This window comes from Xenopus laevis, chromosome 9_10L, assembly GCF_017654675.1.
Source record: "Xenopus laevis strain J_2021 chromosome 9_10L, Xenopus_laevis_v10.1, whole genome shotgun sequence".
NCBI classification, from domain to species: Eukaryota; Metazoa; Chordata; class Amphibia; order Anura; family Pipidae; genus Xenopus; species Xenopus laevis.
This window is the reverse complement of record NC_054387.1, coordinates 53,054,478-53,073,546: the sequence shown is the minus strand read 5'-3', so window position 1 is coordinate 53,073,546 and position 19,069 is coordinate 53,054,478. Positions and strand designations below refer to the sequence as shown.

At 40.5% G+C, this 19,069-nt stretch overlaps 1 protein-coding gene across 3 annotated transcripts in view; it reads left to right on the top strand.

Moving 5' to 3' along the window:
- gas7.L (growth arrest specific 7 L homeolog) overlaps positions 1-19,069 on the top strand; it is a 104,189-nt gene that overhangs the window by 57,816 nt on the left and 27,304 nt on the right. For all 3 annotated transcript variants that reach the window (XM_041575416.1, XM_018233867.2, NM_001097086.1), the window contains 2 exon segments: positions 14,997-15,074; positions 17,410-17,495. In XM_041575416.1, the coding sequence (XP_041431350.1) occupies positions 14,997-15,074; positions 17,410-17,495 (164 nt within the window).

Below are 19,069 nucleotides of genomic sequence, written 5' to 3'. Positions count from 1 at the left end.
CAGTCATGAAGGGAAATTACATTATTATCACACACATTGTGTTTAATAATAAAAAAAAGAAGATTGAGATGAAAGGTAAACTTGTAATATGCCAATAAATGTGTCCCCCCAGTGTTTCTGAGGATGAGAAAAGAACCCCAGGGGTAATGGCATTATTGTGGATCAGTCCAGGAATAACAATTGCTGTCAATATAGCCACAGAAAATTGTCCAGCAAGTATGAGGTGCAAAGGAAACGTCTTCCCATCTGGCTAATCTACTATAAAAAAAATGCCTGAACATTGTCAGCTACCTGTATATGTCTGTGAATGTGGCCCGTGTGTATGTATTTAGGGAAATTTAATTTGGTTTTCTGGTATTGGTAGTGTTGTGCTTAATTCTGTAAATACATCAGAAGTCTCCACCTTGTGGCAGATTGAGGACGTAGTCACAGTAATGTGTGAGATTTTTATTCCAGGAAATTGTATTTAACCTGTGATTGGTGCTTTTCTGTTGTGCTATCAAACTCGATCTTCGGCTGTTAGTCCAATCCTAATAATCTGATTGGCTGCATTTGGTTGTCATACTTTGTCACTCATAGCAACATAGGCTGAAAACTAGCTTCATTATTCATTAATAATCTGCTTCAGAATAAAGTTAACATCATATGCATTGAATCATGTGGTAAGGAGCTGCCATATTGTTTTTCTCAGATAGTACAGTATGAGGTTATAGCTTATTAGACCATGATAGGTTTCAGTGGCGTAACTACAAGGCACCGCCCCTCTTGCAAAAAAATCTTTGGAGGGGTACCCTACAGCCCCCGACTTTAGCCATTGTGAGGACATCTGTATCATTTACCGATGTTGTAGGCCCACACATTTTGCTAGGTATTAATTAGCTACAGCTAATTGTGAACAAATACTTCCCTTTCACCAGCCATACCACAAGGGTCTATAGTTTCATAATGATCCATGATGATGATTTATGAATATTTGTTACTCTTATTGTTAGTAAATTGGGATGAGTGCAATATAAAGTTTTGCCGCGAAAAAAATAAACCACCCATAGATTCTAATGCATAGTAAGAAAAATAATTCTGCAGTTTGAAAAACACTCTCTTCATTCTCTTCAATGTTGGCGACTTTTTTGTTGTTTCGCAGATTAGGCGAGATTTACCCATCACTAGTAGTAAATCACATTTCCGTTCTTTCATTTACATATGTCAGACTTGCCACAAGGAATATCGTAACTGCATATAATTATGGTTTAAAGTTCTCGTACATGTTCATGCACTGTGCAACTATCACACTGTTGTATCACTTGTGTTTGGGTGGAGGGCCCCCATTATTGGTTTTATTGCTATTTTATTTATGTGCTAGGTACTTGGAGACTTCACCCATACTGTAAATACTTTTTTTAATAAAATATCTAAAAAAAAATTATATTTATTTATCGACAAGGTTCTCATTGAAATGCAATGTTTAATTTTCGGTGTTGCACGTCCACTATGGGAGACCCACATCCCACTTGATATGTTTTCAGGTATCAGTATTGGGAGTTTTCCCATAGAGCCACTGATTCTGGCATATCTTTATTTAACAGCCTGTATTTATACCCGTGTAGTGAAATGATTAGGGTATACCGAATCCAGGTTTTAATTCAGGATTGGGCCAAATCCAAGCTTTTTTCAGCAGCCTTCGGTTGAATCAAAGATCCTGGCCAAACCGAATATGAACCCAGAAAACACAAGTGATTTTCTGCACAATTTCTGCCCTTGTGCAGAAGGTTCAGATTCGGTTAGGTATTTAAACTGCTGTGGAGGATTCAGCTAAATCCTAATTTACAGGGTTCATTGAAACTTTAGAAAAGATACATGTGCTTAGGATGTAATTGAACTCAGGACTTCAACAATACTAATACTAATACCACATTTGGCTGCTTTTCCTACATATATTAAATTATAACAACTTCAATTTATGAAGGATAAATCAACAAGGTAAATATACTGCCCCAGCATAAGGTGGAGCCACAGTGACACTGTATGTGGGAGGCCTGTATTCCTTATAACATTATATAACATTCATGGGGTTTAATTAATTCAGCCATTGCCAATTTCAAAAGGCGATGACATTAATTGATTTAGAGCATGTCCCTGCTGTATTACACTTAGTACAGAGGAATACCTATGCTGCTATGTTTTATGGTATCTCTCTGTACAGACTATGAGCAAACTTAGGGTCTGTTCCTGTTGAATTGTGCTCAGTAAAGGGGAAACAAAACAACACAGTGTCAATAGTTGGATTCAGTAGACCAAAGGCAGAGCCCCCACCCAAAACTGTTGCAGCTTTCTACATTCATCTCCAATTATCGTGTTGTTGTTAGCAGTTCCCAGTTCACTGAATTTCTTTTTATTCTAGAGCCAGTTGGTTTAATTGCTTTTTAAATAAAATGGAAGGTGATGCTAATGATTTTGTCCAAGCCATAACATGGAAGCCATGTGCCGTGTCATAATGGGAATCTGTTCTCTAAATAAATGACTTCCTGTGTGTAAATGTCTGAAGCCCGAAGTACGTTGATTTATTTGCATTACTCTGTGAATTTTGTATATAGAGTCAGGGCAAGAGATCATATAAACCCAGGATTTGGTGAAAACTGGATCAGGGAAGTGACTCTCTTTATGGGCAGCTGTTTCTGGCCACTGCTGGAGATCAGAGGAAAAGGTTAAATGGAGAAAGGGAGACAGGGAGAAGGTCAAGACTTAGATGGGTCAATGCAGATCTGTCAGTGCAGAGTCAGGATTGAAAGTCAAGGGTAAGCGGAGCAATGAATGTGACAGAGGGGTTTCTTTAGAGAGTGTAGAACCACTAAACCTCAACAGGGGGAAAATAGGAAAAAGTGAGGAGTACGGATGAGGAATACGGATGCTTTTGGAACAGCAACAAGAAAATAGTTGAATGTCTACTCCCACCACCATCACTGTGAAGTTGTGTATAGTGTATATATATATATAGAGGCAGCAAATATGTACTGTAGATGTGTCAAGGCAGCAATGAAGAGATTTCAACATGGACAAGGAGAGTCAAACAGAGAGTCAAAAAAGCAGTGAAGAGTAACATGGAGATCAGTAGGAGGTAGTTGACCAGGCAGTTTCTCATAGTTTATGAAGCACATCCTCATGTGAGCCTGTAGTTCATCTATCTATGTAGGCAAGCCTCAGCTGCACGGTCCTCAGTCATGGTTCTTCATAATGTTCAACTAAATTGAGATCACTTGTGAGCCATTCACCCCCAGCCCAGGTCTCCCCAAAACATGTAGGTAACCAGAGCTGGGACATTGCTGGAGAAGAGCCTGCAGTTTATTGCCCATCTAAGGAAATGATCAGAGACACAAATAAGGCAACACAAACAAGCTATCAACATGCACACTGTGGGGCTACAGGGCCAAATTCAACAAGGCAGCAGCAATTACCTGTGAAGAAGCAGATTCATTAATTCCATTATTCTTTAACATCTTTTTGTGCCAATGTTTTTCTGCTGTATTCTGTACCCACTGTACTTGCTGCACATACCCCTGATGAAGACCCCTTATATTTTAGGGTCAAAAATATAACCTTTAAGAATTAATGTTCCTATCTTTTGGCTTCCTACTCAACATTTTCATTCTAGCAAAGAGGTGCCCCTTCTGGCCAGATGTTATGCTGTAGTCCCAAACAAGCATGGTGCAAGCTTTCCCTATGGTGAAAGGAAATACAGACTGATACAATGTGATATACCGTACATTGTATCACAGTGAATAACAATCGGTGTGAGTTAATGTGTTAAGATACAGTGACTGTTGCACTTAGTGGCATCTTCTTTCCCTGGGCAGCATAATCCCAGGAGGCAGCTCAGCGCAACAGATAGAGAGCAAAGGAGAAAATAAGATGTTAATTCTGTGTATGAAGTAGAGAGCTTTAAACTGTCTCTAAGATGCATAAAAACATGGGAAGCTGCTGACCTGCTCCTTTGGCAGAGATCTCTGCATGTAAGTGTCTGATGAGCTGCTTGTGAAGATGCACAATCAGCAGGATGGCAGCACTTTAAAGCAAAGATTTGGGGCGGCCCAGATGTGTGGCAGCTGTTCTTTAATATATGCTAATTCAGAAGAAATTCATTTATTCATTCAAGATGTGAGAGTGAACCATGTTTTGCTCAGTGGCTTTATTAAATAAATATACATCTTTGTCCCAATAGCTATTTGGCAGACTAATAATAAGGAGCCAACGTCCCTGCTGTTGCATTCCTTGCACTACGGTCCTTCATGTGTTTCCAGGGAGAAGCCTCTGCCATTTTTTTTGTTTTCCTAAACTGTAGTGCTATCTGCTCACCAGGAGGAGGAGCCTGTTACAACATCGGCACTGACTTAAGTTTATTATAGAGATCTGTGGGAGAGTTGGTTGGTGGGTTTGCTCACTAGAGGGTGTCCTTGTGCAATCAAAATAAATAAAAGAAAAAACTCATTGGGGTAAAACTTATTTAGCCCCATGGTTAGACTTGCCCACTGACATTCTGGCCTTAGTCCTCGTGGTTCTATGCCACCACATATCTCTCATTGGTGGGGGAGAACAATAGATGGGACGCGCAGTGCTGGGAGGGTGGATTGGCAGCGGCCGTGCCCTTCAGGTCAGGTTCTGTAGTGGCCACAGTTACCTCAGTCTTACACTGGTAATCATTCAGTTTGGGGTTTCAGCCTCCTGCATGACCATGGAAAAGAGAGTAGCCCAGGAGTATTGGGGGGAATACTGAATTCACCTACCCAACAGGGCGTTCCACTTTAAATAGTTAAATTTTACATATTATTTTTACCATTAATTCTGAAAAAATAGCAAAACTTTATTAAACTCTCATGGATCCTCTTTGCGGGGGAAACAGGCCCAATATAACGTCTTTCCGTTAACTCTGCCGGACGTTTTCAATAAATGACTTGGAGACATGGTGTTGCTTTGCCTTAGATCCCTCAGAATGGGAAAGAGACTGTGTAACATTGTGTAACTCTCTGTTCCCAATAAAAGACGTGATGATGTCACCACGGCTATAAAAACGCCAGAAATGAATCTAACCAGGTGCCAAATGGCTCATTGTGTTAACTGGAAGCCTGGCAGCCCGAGATTTTGTTTTCTTCTTTTCTTTCCTTTGGTCAGAGCTGGAATGGTTTCCTATGACAAAAGACTTGGAAACAGCAGCCATGTTTGTGTTACTGCAGCCAACCACAAGCAGCAGAGGTAATGTCTAACCTGTGGCTTATGCCATTAGTTTGGGGGGTGGGTTAGCATTACTGCTGAACTGCCTGCTAGGGCACCAGAGATCTTCCAGTGGGACGCACCCAAGGACACTGCCCATTGGCCACCATAGGTCTATAGGACACCTATTATATTTAGCACTGTCTAAGAGAGTGGGCCATTGATGTCAGGCTTTCTGGTGGGCTTTAAGAGGCACAGGTCCAACTGGTAGTATGACATGTAGTATTAATTCACTGGCCCTGCCTTTCCAGAAAGCTCTTGGAGGCAGTTGAGTGGGAACAGCATTAAGGCTCAGTTTAATTGGACTTGGTCTGTTCATAAAAGTTAGTATTTAATATCCCCCCAAAAGGCCCATCCCAGTTTATAGAGGGGACAGTGAGGGGCGTTGGTGCAGACATGTCACATACACATAAATCTCAGCGTGGGTGGGAACGTCTACCCAACAGGAAGATATTTGTCAATAGCGGAACGGGATCGAGCCAGGCTGATGTCCCACAGCTGGTTCTGGGTGTGACTCCGAGAGGAATGAAACACACAACTTTTAGTTTAGTTTTACAATGGAATTTATGATTTGTTTCTGCCTTTGGTCTGAGGGGGCCATGTGTAGTCACCCCTTCCCACTGACTAACCAAAAAAACGGCAAATGATAACTATGCTTGCGCTGTGTATCTAAGTAGTAGCCATTTTGCTTTGTATTAAGGTCTCTTTCTTATCTTTATCTATTTTCACCTTGAATTATATCTATGCTGCTGTGCTGTAAACATCAGAAACCCTCATGGTGTTACTGCCTATGAGATCTGTTATAGCTCTGGGCCTATTTCGCTTCCCGTGTCTTCCTGTGGCAGACTGTCACTGTGTGTTTATGTTTAGTATCAGCTTATATAATCTCATATACTGCACATGTGCACCAGCATTACTCACATTCCTGATCAGAATAAACAGTCCCCCTTATTCAGTTATACAGTCATGTGAAATTTCAATGAGGTTAAACAAGGTGAATCGGGCAATTATGTCTCCCATATCATATATGCACATAATGTAATTGTATAATAAATATATAGGCACAGATATACTGTACCTCCGTCTTGCCCCGGCCCCAAATATATTGATGTATGATAAAACAGAGCAAACCCAGTTCTCAGATGAGCAATACCACTGAAAGGGGGCGCTGTTGCTTAGCATCACCACTGCACAGACTGAACCTCGAGTAGTTAAATCTCACAAATTATAACTACAATTTCTGACCTTCCAAACAGAAACATAGGGGCTGATTTAATAAGCAGTGTTTTTTTTCCGGTCAGGCGTTTTTGTCTCCAAAAACCTGAAAAAGTTGCGGGGAAAAAAAGCATGACTTTTCCGCAACACAACTTTAATTCCTAATCCGAAAATGCTCCATCTAAAACCAGTTGAAATGATGTTGAAGTCAATGCCAGATGTCCCTTCTACAGCTGGAAGATTTTTCTTTGCTTCGTGGTTTTTGAGGTTTTCTGTTGTTTTTTTGATGCTGGCTTCTGTGCGACTTTTCAGCAACATTTCCCACTTGCGCTTTTTTTGATAAATGATTGAATCATTTAATAATGAATTAATTAGTTTAGTCGTGGTTTCTAAAAGCTCTAATAACACTTAAATTCGCCCTTTAATACATGGGACTTATTATGGGGCAGATATATCAAAATGTGAGACTAGAGCACATCACAGAAAAATTCAATTACTTTCTATTCATTCCTATGGGATATTTATTTATCAGTGTGAAAGTTAGAGTTCACCATTTGGTAAATACAATTCTAAAAATCCCATAGGAATGAACAGAAAGTGAGTGAATATTTTTGCAGTGAGCTCTAATCTCACCTTTTAATAAATCTGGCAGTGCAGAATTTAGATTTTCTGACTGCATGCCATCAATGTTTCATATTTGTATCGTATTTTATTCCTGACCCTCTTTAATAAGTCTTTTAACATGCTGCATGGGGAGATGTTATATATTTATCCCCATGTGTTTATTAGGCTTTATTAAGGGGAGTTTTTTGTTGATATTAAATCCAATCCTTTCCCAGTACTTCGTTACAGAGCTCTGATTCTCTGTATTTCCTGTACCTGGGCTGCTCTCTTTCCCATGGTCAATCAAGAACTTCCCCCTGGGTATGTGAATCCAATCTTCCTACAGTAGTTACTGCTTACTGTACTTACTGCTTACTGCTCCTTTCCCATGATCAAGTAGCAGACGCACAGGGTTTAACATTTTGGAAGACCTTTGGCCAGCAGAAACCAAACCACTGTCCCTGAACTACAAGATCAATATTAGGAGAAAGCCTGTCACTGCTTTGGTCCCCCCAACCCTTGAAGGAAAGAGAGCAGCCTGGGAACTGTGAGTAGAGAAATGCTTTGTCCTGATCTCTGTTATCTGTTATCATTGTTATCACAAAATAACAACCTGGCATAACATGAGTCACAATGTTACAGACATCGCACTTATGATTATAATAGGCACCTTCATGGTGCCAAGATTAGTTCCCTGTTCCTTATAGGAAAAGCTTTTTATTTAAGCACAGTAATTACCAATCTTCCTTGATTCAAACCCAGAACCGTGTGATTACTGTACCTTCCCTCTGAGGTCTCAAAGCCTTAAATTAATTCTATAAAGTGATAATCAGGCTAATTATTATTATGATTAAGGTTTTGGGTGCAGACCTGGTGTTTTTTTCTTGTAACCTGCGCTGCCGTTTCCCAGGCTGTTCTGCATAAATCCGGTGTTCATTGAAGCGCTACCTATTTGTAAATTGTATCCGAAATATGCCAAAAAAAATTGCTATTGAGGGAGAGAAAGTGAACAACTGTGAGAGAGTGAGACCTCCATCACATGTGACTCAGCTAGAAGGGTGGAAGAGAAGTGAGCGTTAGAAAGACAATATATGGAATGTTACAAATTCACACAGAACAATTATTAAAGTATAAAAACATGCTAATAGTGATGGGCGAATCTGACCCATTTCTCTTTGGTGAAAATTCACAGAAATGCGTTGAAGTCTACGGGCGTCATTTTGCAGCGAAACGTGGCAAAATGACTAGGTACATGCTAATAGTATAACCTACAGTAAATATGAGGTCCCATCAGAGTCTAGCTAATGACCGCAGTTGATATAATACCACCTCTAGCATGTAGTGTTTGCACTGTGGTGCTTGGCAATGATGAAATTGAACTGGCACGTCTTGTGACAAAAGTTAGACACCAGGGAACCAAGTATCCACAAATGATTCCGGAACTGAAAACAGGTCATTCTAACCATGGAAGGTGCTCCTGTTACTATTGCTCCTCATCTGATCCTGGTATTGACCCATGACTGTCTGACTTTGCCTGGACTTTATACTGTTAACCCCTGAATACTGAACTTTAGACTTTCCCCTTCCTTGCTTTGATACAAGTGCCTATCTTCAATTGACCCTTTTTGTTCCTGCTCCAGCACTACCAACAGTGTCCCCTGAAACTCTATTGTTGCCCTGCTGGTCATGATAGCACAGACTGACCACTGGTTGTTGTGATATGTCATTACAGGAGGGGCTTGAATGGCCATGTAGGTAAAATCTGACCTTTAAGTTGTCCTGTTTTATACAAATATATGTTGAAATTGCTCATTAATTTGTGCTTTCTGGGGGCCCCCTATATCTCCTGGGCCCCCCCCCCTGCAGCCGGGAGGTTTGCTTCCTATGTAGTTATGCCCTTATATTTATATATATAAATGCAAGGATTGACAGCACTCCGAGGAAATACAGCAAATCAATAGTTCAAATGAAAGTGGAGATTTATTGGTGGTCCAACGCTTAGTGGAGATTTATTGGTGGTCCAACGTTTCGGCTCCGCACAGGGGCCTTGGTCAGGGAAAAAATAGTGCACGAGTGTTATGGGTTTAAATAGGGTAAAAAATGGCACCAAGGCACCTGTATAGGGTGCCTACCACTCATCGTTTGCTATGCAAAGTAGTGTATACATGTATATACATAGGCAATCGCTATATATCCCAATTCAAAAGCCCTAGGTTCTACTTACCCTTTAGGCCAGGAGCTCAACCCTTTGCCTTTGATATCTCACTGATAAAACCCAAAAGATTTGGGAAACAGTTTGGAATGTTTTGATCCCAATGATGTTCCCCTGTATCACTGTTCTGTTTATCATACCTTCCTATCTGTAAATCAGTGTTTGCTATAGAGTCGCACCTTCCCCAAATCACCCAATTACATCCCAGCGGAGAACAAAATGAATAATTGCTTTCACCTGGGTAAGCACCTGCACAGGCACTCTGCCTGATTGAACGGAAGCTCGTTAGGCAGCACTGATTAGCTGCAGCTGATTATAACAAGTTCCTTTCTGGGACATCTGATTTGTCCCGTGCCTGCACACAACACAGCAGCGGCGCTGAATCAGCAGAAGGAATGAGGCCGCACTGACAGTGATTGGTGTTGATGTCACAATGATCTGCGCTAAAACATTCTCTGTTCCCTGTAGCATTGGACGCACCAATGAGCAGTTCTAGGGAATGTACATCAGGCTGGAGAATGTTACATCAACCATTTACTGCAACTGCAAAATGATCAAAGGGAAAATAAACCTGCAGTATAAATGTAGTCCAGCATGAAAACTAAGCTCCACAATCAGCCTTTGGCAGTGTTTAGGCACTCTGTGCTATAATGTGACAACATTATAGCACAGATTGGTCATTACTGATATTCAATTTTAATTTCCTCATCATGCCTTACAGTCACCCTACTGCCCCACAGTCACCATTGTGCTTCACCTGCCGTCAAAATGGTATTCAATTCTATCAGTTTTGCCATGATAACTTCATCTAGCATTACTTTAGCCATCTTGATTCCATCAGCCTGTACTTTCACCATTTCTTTATTATCTTTGGAGCACTGCACATCATATTCTAGATGGCACCTTATCAGTGCTTTATAATGGGGAAGAATGAACCTCCTGTCAATCTAAATCCACTATTATAATTATATACATTTGCTATATAGTACCTCTGCTTTCTCACTCCTGTTCCTGCTAATAGAGCCTGCCTGCCTTGTGTCTTCTCTCTCTGATAACCATGTGAGAATGGAAATGAGTTCAGCAGAAGAGGCCTATAGTTTCACCCACATTTTACTGGGGAGCCCCAAATGCTCTGCACACAAGGAGATGATGCCTGTATCAGTGTCTTGCTGCTTGGCAGAGGAGCCCACGGTACTCAGGGTGGAGCTTGTGGATTAGGTTTCTGCAAAAACAATGGGAGTCAGGGGTCCGTTCTATGGGCCTATGGACAACTGTTGGGTGAGGATCATATCAATGAGCCAATGTGGGATATTCAAGCCTTTCCCAATCCCAGTAGTCCTATACACAGCCTGATAAGATGCAGATTTGCAGTGTTTGACCAGCTTGAGTTATTGACATGTTTAAGGTCATCAAGAAACATTTGGAAGTGATATGTGAATCTGGAGCGAGATCTCCAAGCAGCAAAACTATGTTTCCTTCCAACAACATGATCTTTTCCAGCAGCTGGACAAGATGACCAGTAAGATCATCACATATAGAAGCTGTGCGACATGGTTGATCCACTAACTAGTGTGAGCCAAAACAGGTGCTGATGGAGGAAATAAAGTCATGGAGATGCTTTAAAGGCCCCTAGTTGTAGGGGATCTGGATGTGGATCTGATCTGAGAAATATTATTCACAAGCTTATATGGGATTTAGCAGACTGTACCTGGCCTTGGATCTATGGGCAGCAGTGCTTGTTACTGGATATAGACTGCATTAGTATTAGGAATCAGTCCTACATTGGGAGACTACCAAATGGTAGCAAGGAAACCCAAGAGGAACCATTGAGACACACTCAAATATTATTTAGCCTGCTTTCTGGTGGCCACCAAAAAAATGGGTGTTAATTCATATGGGGGCAGGGAAAGGTGGAAAGTCTACTTTTAGACCCACCAACATACACCTATATCCGAAACCCTTTAAACCACCATATAACCACATTCATGTAGGTAACCCATTGGCACACAACACTCTTCACTGAAAAATTTGCAAAACGGTGAAAATTCGCAAACCGCTTTGAAGTCAATGGGCAACTATTCAAAGCAAATTCACTGGCACACAAGTACAGCTAGCAGGGTAAACCCTTGCTAATTTATTAAATGGTTTGCAGCATGCAACGTTTCGGGGTAACCCCCTTTATCAAGCAAGCATATTCAAATCGTAATACATTGGAGTCTGTGGGTACTCTTTCGTGGTGAAAAATATCACCAAAATGTGACCAGTGTGTAAGTTAAATAATTCAATTTCTCCGTGTGGCCAGACCCTAAAGGACATCACAATTATCACAATCATTTATTTGTGACATCACTAAAGACTGATTTTCAGTGATACCACAGTGGTTGTGGTTATCTATACATATACAACCCCCAGGGGGCCCACAAAGGCATCTCAGGGGCCACCGTAGTGTTTTGATTAGAGACCAAGTAGGAGTCTGGCTGGAAAGCAGGCAAGGAGGAGGATGACAATAAAAAGTAGCTCTGCTCAGCAGACAGAGGCACAGTAAAGGTTAACTGAAGGTAAGCACTGGTACATCGGGGGTTCAAGCATGGTCTGGAGGGTAAGGGTAACCAAGGAATAAGAATAGCAAGGAGCACCTGGCATTGGACCAAGTAACTGATGTTAGTGGGCTTCAAGGTTTGAATTTTGTGCCAAGCTTGTGCTAGCCTTATACCTGGAATCCACTGGAATTCCCTGGCATCTAGTGGGCATTTGCTAAATCTCAACATGGTGGTACTGATGTCACACTGACACAGTGACATCATTGCACATATTATGTATATATATATTATATATATATATATTATATATATATATATATATATATATATATATATATATATATATATATATATATATATATATATATATATATATATATATATATATATATATATATATATATATATATATATATATTATATATATATATATATATATATATATATATATATATATATATATAGAAAAAACGAAAAAGGTCTCTCGCACAACCTTCAAAAACTAACAGGAACCAGGTGCTGCTATCATGTCCATTGTATAGAAATCCGGTTGTAGTTAACAGCGCACACTGGAAATTTTTTAAAAGAATTAATTTATTTATCAAATGTTAAAATTCACATGTATCGACGTTTCGGTCCGGATCTTGGACCGTTTTCAAGATGAAAACGGTCCAAGATCCGGACCGAAACGTCGATACATGTGAATTTTAACATTTGATAAATAAATTAATTCTTTTAAAAAATTTCCAGTGTGCGCTGTTAACTACAACCGCATTTATATATATATATATATATATATATATATATATATATATATATATATATATATATATATATATATATATATATATATATATATATATATAATATATAAATAAATATATATATATATATATATATATATATATATATATATTATATATATATATAAATATAGCGCAGGAAATGAAGATCGCACTCACAGGTCTTAGAAGTGTTAAATGTCTCTTTATTCAGTGGACAATCGCTGACGTTTCGGCTGACACGACAGCCTTTCTCAAAGTGCCCAGATTGTCCACTGAATAGAGAGACATTTAACACTTCTAAGACCTGTGAGTGCGATCTTCATTTCCTGCTCTACATTCAATCCTCAACAAGGACTGCACCCAGGCATAATTTATGACATTTTCGTGAGTGACGGTTTTTTCCCTTCACTATATATATATATATATATATATATATATATATATATATATATATATATATATATATATATATATATATATTATATATATATATATATATATATATATATATATATATATAAACACACAAACATACATATATATATAATAATATTATATATATATATAATATATAATATTTACAATCATATATTTATTTTCAGTTATAATTCCTGAGGTTTTATAGGAAATATTCAAATATTTAAAGAAAATGCTCAAAATTTAAATTAGTTTTAATTTCCAAAAATCCATTTAGAGATATGACATTTTTCTTTGAGATGACACTAGCTGAAATGGGTTTTTATTACTGTGAGGAGCTGCAGCAGTCCCCATAGCAGTCCCATTATCACAGCTGAATAAAGCCATTTGCCCCCTGAGCATTGTCCTGCACTAAATTGATTTCCTATCAGCCTCTGGCGGCGTGAAGCTGTGAGATTAAAGGGAAAGACTCCGTAGCTGGCACGGCCTTCACTTGCACACAAAGGAGCAATGAATTCTCTAAAGATAATGATCACTTTCTCAAGATTAACGAGATCAACGAAACAGATCAGCCCAGTTCAAGGCCTAGGGAACACGGAGGTGAAATATTCTTCTTGTGTCTTAATTGTGATGGTGCCAACAGGAGCTGGATGGAGAGAAGGGGAGAGTTTAGATGACATAAGACAAATCAAAGAGGCAGAAAATGTGCCAATAACAATCAGGCTGTATGGGTCAAATCTTACTGATTGCAGACTGCCTTCAGCTGAACTGGTTTAAAGGAAAACTAGACCCCCAAAATGCATACTTGAGCAACAGATAGTTTATATCAAATTAAGTGGCATATTAAAGAATCTTATCAAACTGGTATTTAAGTAAGTCTTGCCCTTTTACATCTCTTGCCTAGTGATGGGCGAATTTATTTGCCAGGCGCGAATTCGCGGCGAATTTGCGCGATTCGCGCCGAGCGAATAAATTTGCGAAACGCCCGCGAAAATTCCGAAAAAAGTCGCCGGCGCCAAAAACGGGCGCCGGCGTCGGAAAAACGGGCGCCGGCGTCAAAAACGGGCGCCGGCGTCAAAAACGAGACGCCGGCGCCGTTTCGCGAATTTTTCGCCGTTTCGCGAATTTCGCGCGAAATTCGCGAATTTTTCGGCGAAGCGAAACGGCGCAAATTCGCCCATCACTACTCTTGCCTTGAACCACCATTTCATGATCACCTGACCAGAAAAACGGCAGCTCTAACTGTAACAGGAAGAAGTGTGGAAACAAAAGAGAAAACTCTGTCTGTTAATTGGCTCATGTCACCCAACAAGTATAATTTGTTTGGTATGTTTGTGTGCACCGTGAATCATACAATCCCAGGGAGCAGCCCTTATTTTTTAAAATGGCAATTTTATATTTATGATTACCCAATGACACATACTACTAGAAAAATATATTATTATGAAAATGGTTTATTACATGAAGCAGGGTTTTACATATGAGCTGTTTTAAGCAATATATTGTCATAGAGACCTACATTGTTTGAGGGGTATAGTTTTCCTTTAACAGTGATGTAACCAGATTTGTGGGGGGGGGGGGTCTGGATGCACACCTTGCACTTGGGCCCACTCCATAGTAGTTACAGCGGCTTAGAAAGGACTATAGTGTTTTAGACTCTCGTGATGGTCTCCAGTCTGTGCATCACTATGCTGGAAGCAGTCATGGAGGCAGCCTTTTGTAATATACATGCATAGAACCCACACATGGAATGCGCTAGTCAGGGTCCTGTGGCAGAGGGGGGCGCTGAAATGGAAAGTTGAGATTTATGGCCAAAAGGTATGGGGCTTGTGGATGGGGATTGGATGGATCCTGGCATAACTGGTGCATTGTCAGAGCCAGAAACAGCTAAGAAAGGGAATTGCTGGTGACTGGTTGCTATAGGTGAGCTGGTACAACACTCTTATTATCTTATTTCTTTCACAGAGACAACATGGGAGCGGCCCAACAGCTCACCCGTCAGCCTGAAGAGCCCAATAGTCAAGAAGATGTCACTCCCTACAGGTGAGGCCATGATCGGCGTTCCTTCTATACATGTCCCTTCTGAGATCTTGTAGGATAGGGGGAGAAGCTTTGTATATGGGGCACACCCAGTGCGGCTGCCAGTTTCTTTGCACATATCTGTATAAAATTACAATTACAAATCCCAGATTTGTTTGGTCCAATTGTTTCTATTCAGCCAGACCAAAACAGAACCATTTATGACACTGCAAATGCTTTCTGGCACAGAAGGGGTTAAACTGCCTCATCTCTTCATCCCCCCCCCCACAATCGTAAATCCCAGTGTTACCACCAGCAACTCCCCAAGCCGTCATTCATCCTTCCTTCTTTTGCCCTTTCACAAATGGAAACCTCTGTTGCCATGGAAACAGTACAATTGTTTAGACTTTCAACAACCAGCAACTAGTAATCTTTTTTCTTGTTTACCTCGAAAAAAATCCACGCAAGAAACGTTGGGAACGTCCTTTCCTAACGAGTAGCAGCAATTACGAGTAACTAGCCAGTAACGGATTTGGGAGGATTCAAAGAGCTGAAATTGTGAATATTTGTATCACTGGAGTTGGAGAAAGGGGAAACATAGATCATTCAAACATTGGATTGTAGATATTCGAGAACTTAGACTCTTACTGGAAACCATCAGCCTCTTTTGCAGAGATCAGTCTCCAGAGTGGCAGTGGGTGTAGCCATTATTATAGCAAAGTGGCCTCATCACATGTATAATATCTCCTCTTTCAGGAGAGTGAATGCAATGGCTTCCCACTAAACCAGAAGAAAAACCCAAAACACTAGCTGTGTAGGTCAGAGATGCCCAGATTCATAATCTGCCATAACCTTAGCTGTGGCCCAGTAGATTTTGTTTTTGGACAGAACAGGGGTGGGGTAAGAGATAGTCAGACAAATTGCACTTGAATCACTTTGGACCTAGGCCGGTGTCTCTGCACATCTGAAGAACAGATCATTGCCCACAATCAGTGCCCAGTTACTCTCCTGGCCTCTTACTAGAAGTTGTTTCTGCTTTGGTAAATCCTGGGCACGTCTAGTGTATGTAATGTTGCCATATGGCGAGTATTTTGTTGGCCAAGTTGGCAAGGGTATTACAAAATTACCGGCAATGTTGCTGGTAAATTTGTAATTCCTAGCTGCTCCGCCTCAGATCAGCCCCAATTCTGCCTCTTCACTCTTGTCCCATCCCGCTCATTACTTCTTTAATCCTCATCAAATCTCTGTCGGTTTCGGCTGGCGATATCACAGCCCCCACCCTTTATATCATAGCCCCATTTGCATCATTTATATGCCAACTCTTAGCCCTTTCTAGAGGAGGGGGGTTGCCACTCAGGGCATCTCCTAGGAAACACCAAAATACAAGTAAAAAAAAGGCAACCTACAGGTCATTTTTCTATTAGAAAAGTGACATCATGTAAAATCAGTAATTTTTCCAATGAATAAAATACTTTTTGGAACCAGAGCGCCCCTTTTCTCACTCCAGACAGGAACAATCTGGGGTCGTTATGGGACCCTTCTGAAACCTTTATTAAAACAGAAATCTGTCAGGAGGACTGATCCCAGTTGTGCTCTCTAGGTCCATCCAACATGGCAGCATGGGTGATCAAAATCAGTGACATTCCCATCCTTCCTTTTACCTTTCAGCACAGACAGGCCTGGTTTTGTGGAGAGGCCACCAAAGCCCGGGCCTAGGTAGGGTTGCCTCCTTTTCTGGAAAAAAATACCGGCCTTCCTATATATGTATCTTTTTTCCCTATTAATAACATTGGGAACAACCATAATTTTTACTGACCAGGCCGGGCCAGGTGGCAACCCTAGGCCTAAAGCGGCAGGATTGTAGGGGGCGGCATGCTGCCCAACCACACCCACATTGGTTCAGAAACACTGGGGATGCACACAAGATACGATAGTTTTTTTAATTTCCCATGTGCCAATCTCCACTGCTCTAGTCCCGATGATGAGAATTTGACCGAATAAAAGGGAGGAGACGGGGGCAACGAATGCCAGTGGGCCAGTATGTAAATCTGGCCTTGAGCACAGGGCAACCTTATATTGAGCAATGAAATGTTTACAGGCAGGTTTAACCTGGCAGTTATATGTTATTATGATTTGAAGCCAAAACCTTTATATTTATACTTTGGATGCACAGATAACAATATTTAATATTATTTTGATGAATCTCAACTGTAGCCTAGAGCATGTGCAGGCAATCGACAGAAAAGAAGGTGGGGAGCTCCTGGGGGCATCTTTAGAGGCAGCATTTCTAGCGTAGGTTTTGGTTAAGCTTTAGTTATCCTTTCGTTTTAATCTTTTAAATTAATTTTTCTGGTTGCAGTTAACGGTTTCCACTCATCCGGTCCCCCCGTCCATCAGCCCGAGTCAGGCAGCGTCCATATACGCAAAGCCAGCAATGAGCACCAGGTGAGTTTATAAGCAGCTTTAACTGAGGGTGGGGAAAGGGGCAGGTTAAAAATATTCAAACTCTAGAGTGAAAATCATGCTCTGTTGGCCCCTATGTGTTATGTTTATGATGAGCTCAGAATATTTCTAATTAGCAGTTGTAATTAGCTCAGTAGTCACAAACAGAGGGCTGAAAACCATCAATACTTACTGTCAAAATAAGGCCTCACCCATTCAGTTGCCCTTTGTGATGTTATATCAGTACAGATCCCATTCAATTACTGCTTGCTTTCATTCTCTAAATTAAAAGTCAAGGATTAAAGTCCAACCAAAACAGCCCGTTCCTCTATTACCCCCTGCCTTTAAGCCACTATCAATGTCATTCCAAATGGATTTTCTTCCCGTCGTTCTACAGAGATCTGATTGCGTGTGCTGGAGTGTGAATAATTGCCGCACTCATAGAACACGGGAAATAAAAGGGCTTTTTTTAAGCTTTAAATGGATTTTACATAAGACACTTTGAGGAAGGGATTCAGAATCTCATAGTTAAATGAGAATCAAAAATAAAAATGTATTTTTTGTTGAAGGTGAAACTGATTCTATTGATCCCGTTTATAAGGGGAGTGAGGAAATATGAATAAATAAATTTAGCACATTTCATGGTATTTCCTTTAACTGATTTTATTTCTCATTCTGAGCCAATGTTCCAATGTAACTGCTCCACGATCAGTTTGTTACACTAGGGAAATCAATAAGTAACTAATAGGACCAATCATTCCTGGTGCAACCAACTGCCTTTATCAGCTGTATAAAAACCAGATCTAGAGTTATAGTTGTAAAATTCTAAACTGATTGCTAATCACCATTACTATTATTCAAATAGCAAGCCTTCTTTTCAAGTACTTACCCAATATTCAGTCCCACCCCCACCCATTATCCATCACAGACAAGTGTTTCCAAGTCATAATGGCTCTCGCCTGCCTTTCCTGCCTGTTCCCTTTTATAGATGGATAATTTCATACATGGCAGGTTTTTAATTAGAAATTCTGGACAGAGGTTGACGAATGCCTTATGGAGAAGAGCACTGATTTAATGAATGGCTGTTAAGGGCAGTTAAAACAACCATCATTCTGCCATCACTGAATTTTTAGGTGAAAGGGAAAATGACAATTATTATTACTGTCTCAACGCAAGATAAAATTCATTTTTTATAGTCTTACAGCAATTCTATTTCATTTGTGTTAATATGCAGCCAAGGTTTCTAGGCTTCTTGTGATCACTGGGGTAACAGTCCAGGGGTACCTCACCCCTAATCTCACCCTAACTGGCCTTCAGCCTGGGCTTCCTTAGCTCATAACAAGATTACAGATATATAGAAACATTGGGGTAGCAGTCACCCTGCTATAGTTCCAGGGGTACCCATGGTACAAATAAGCCCTCACCCCAAGTTTCACCCTAAATGGCCTTTAGGCTGGGCCCCCTTAGCTCATAACAAGGTTACAGATATATAGAAACATTAGGATAACATTAACCAGGGGACCCCACAGTGTTGGACTGGAGGCCTTGGCCCCTGGGGCCCACCTAGGGTTGCCACC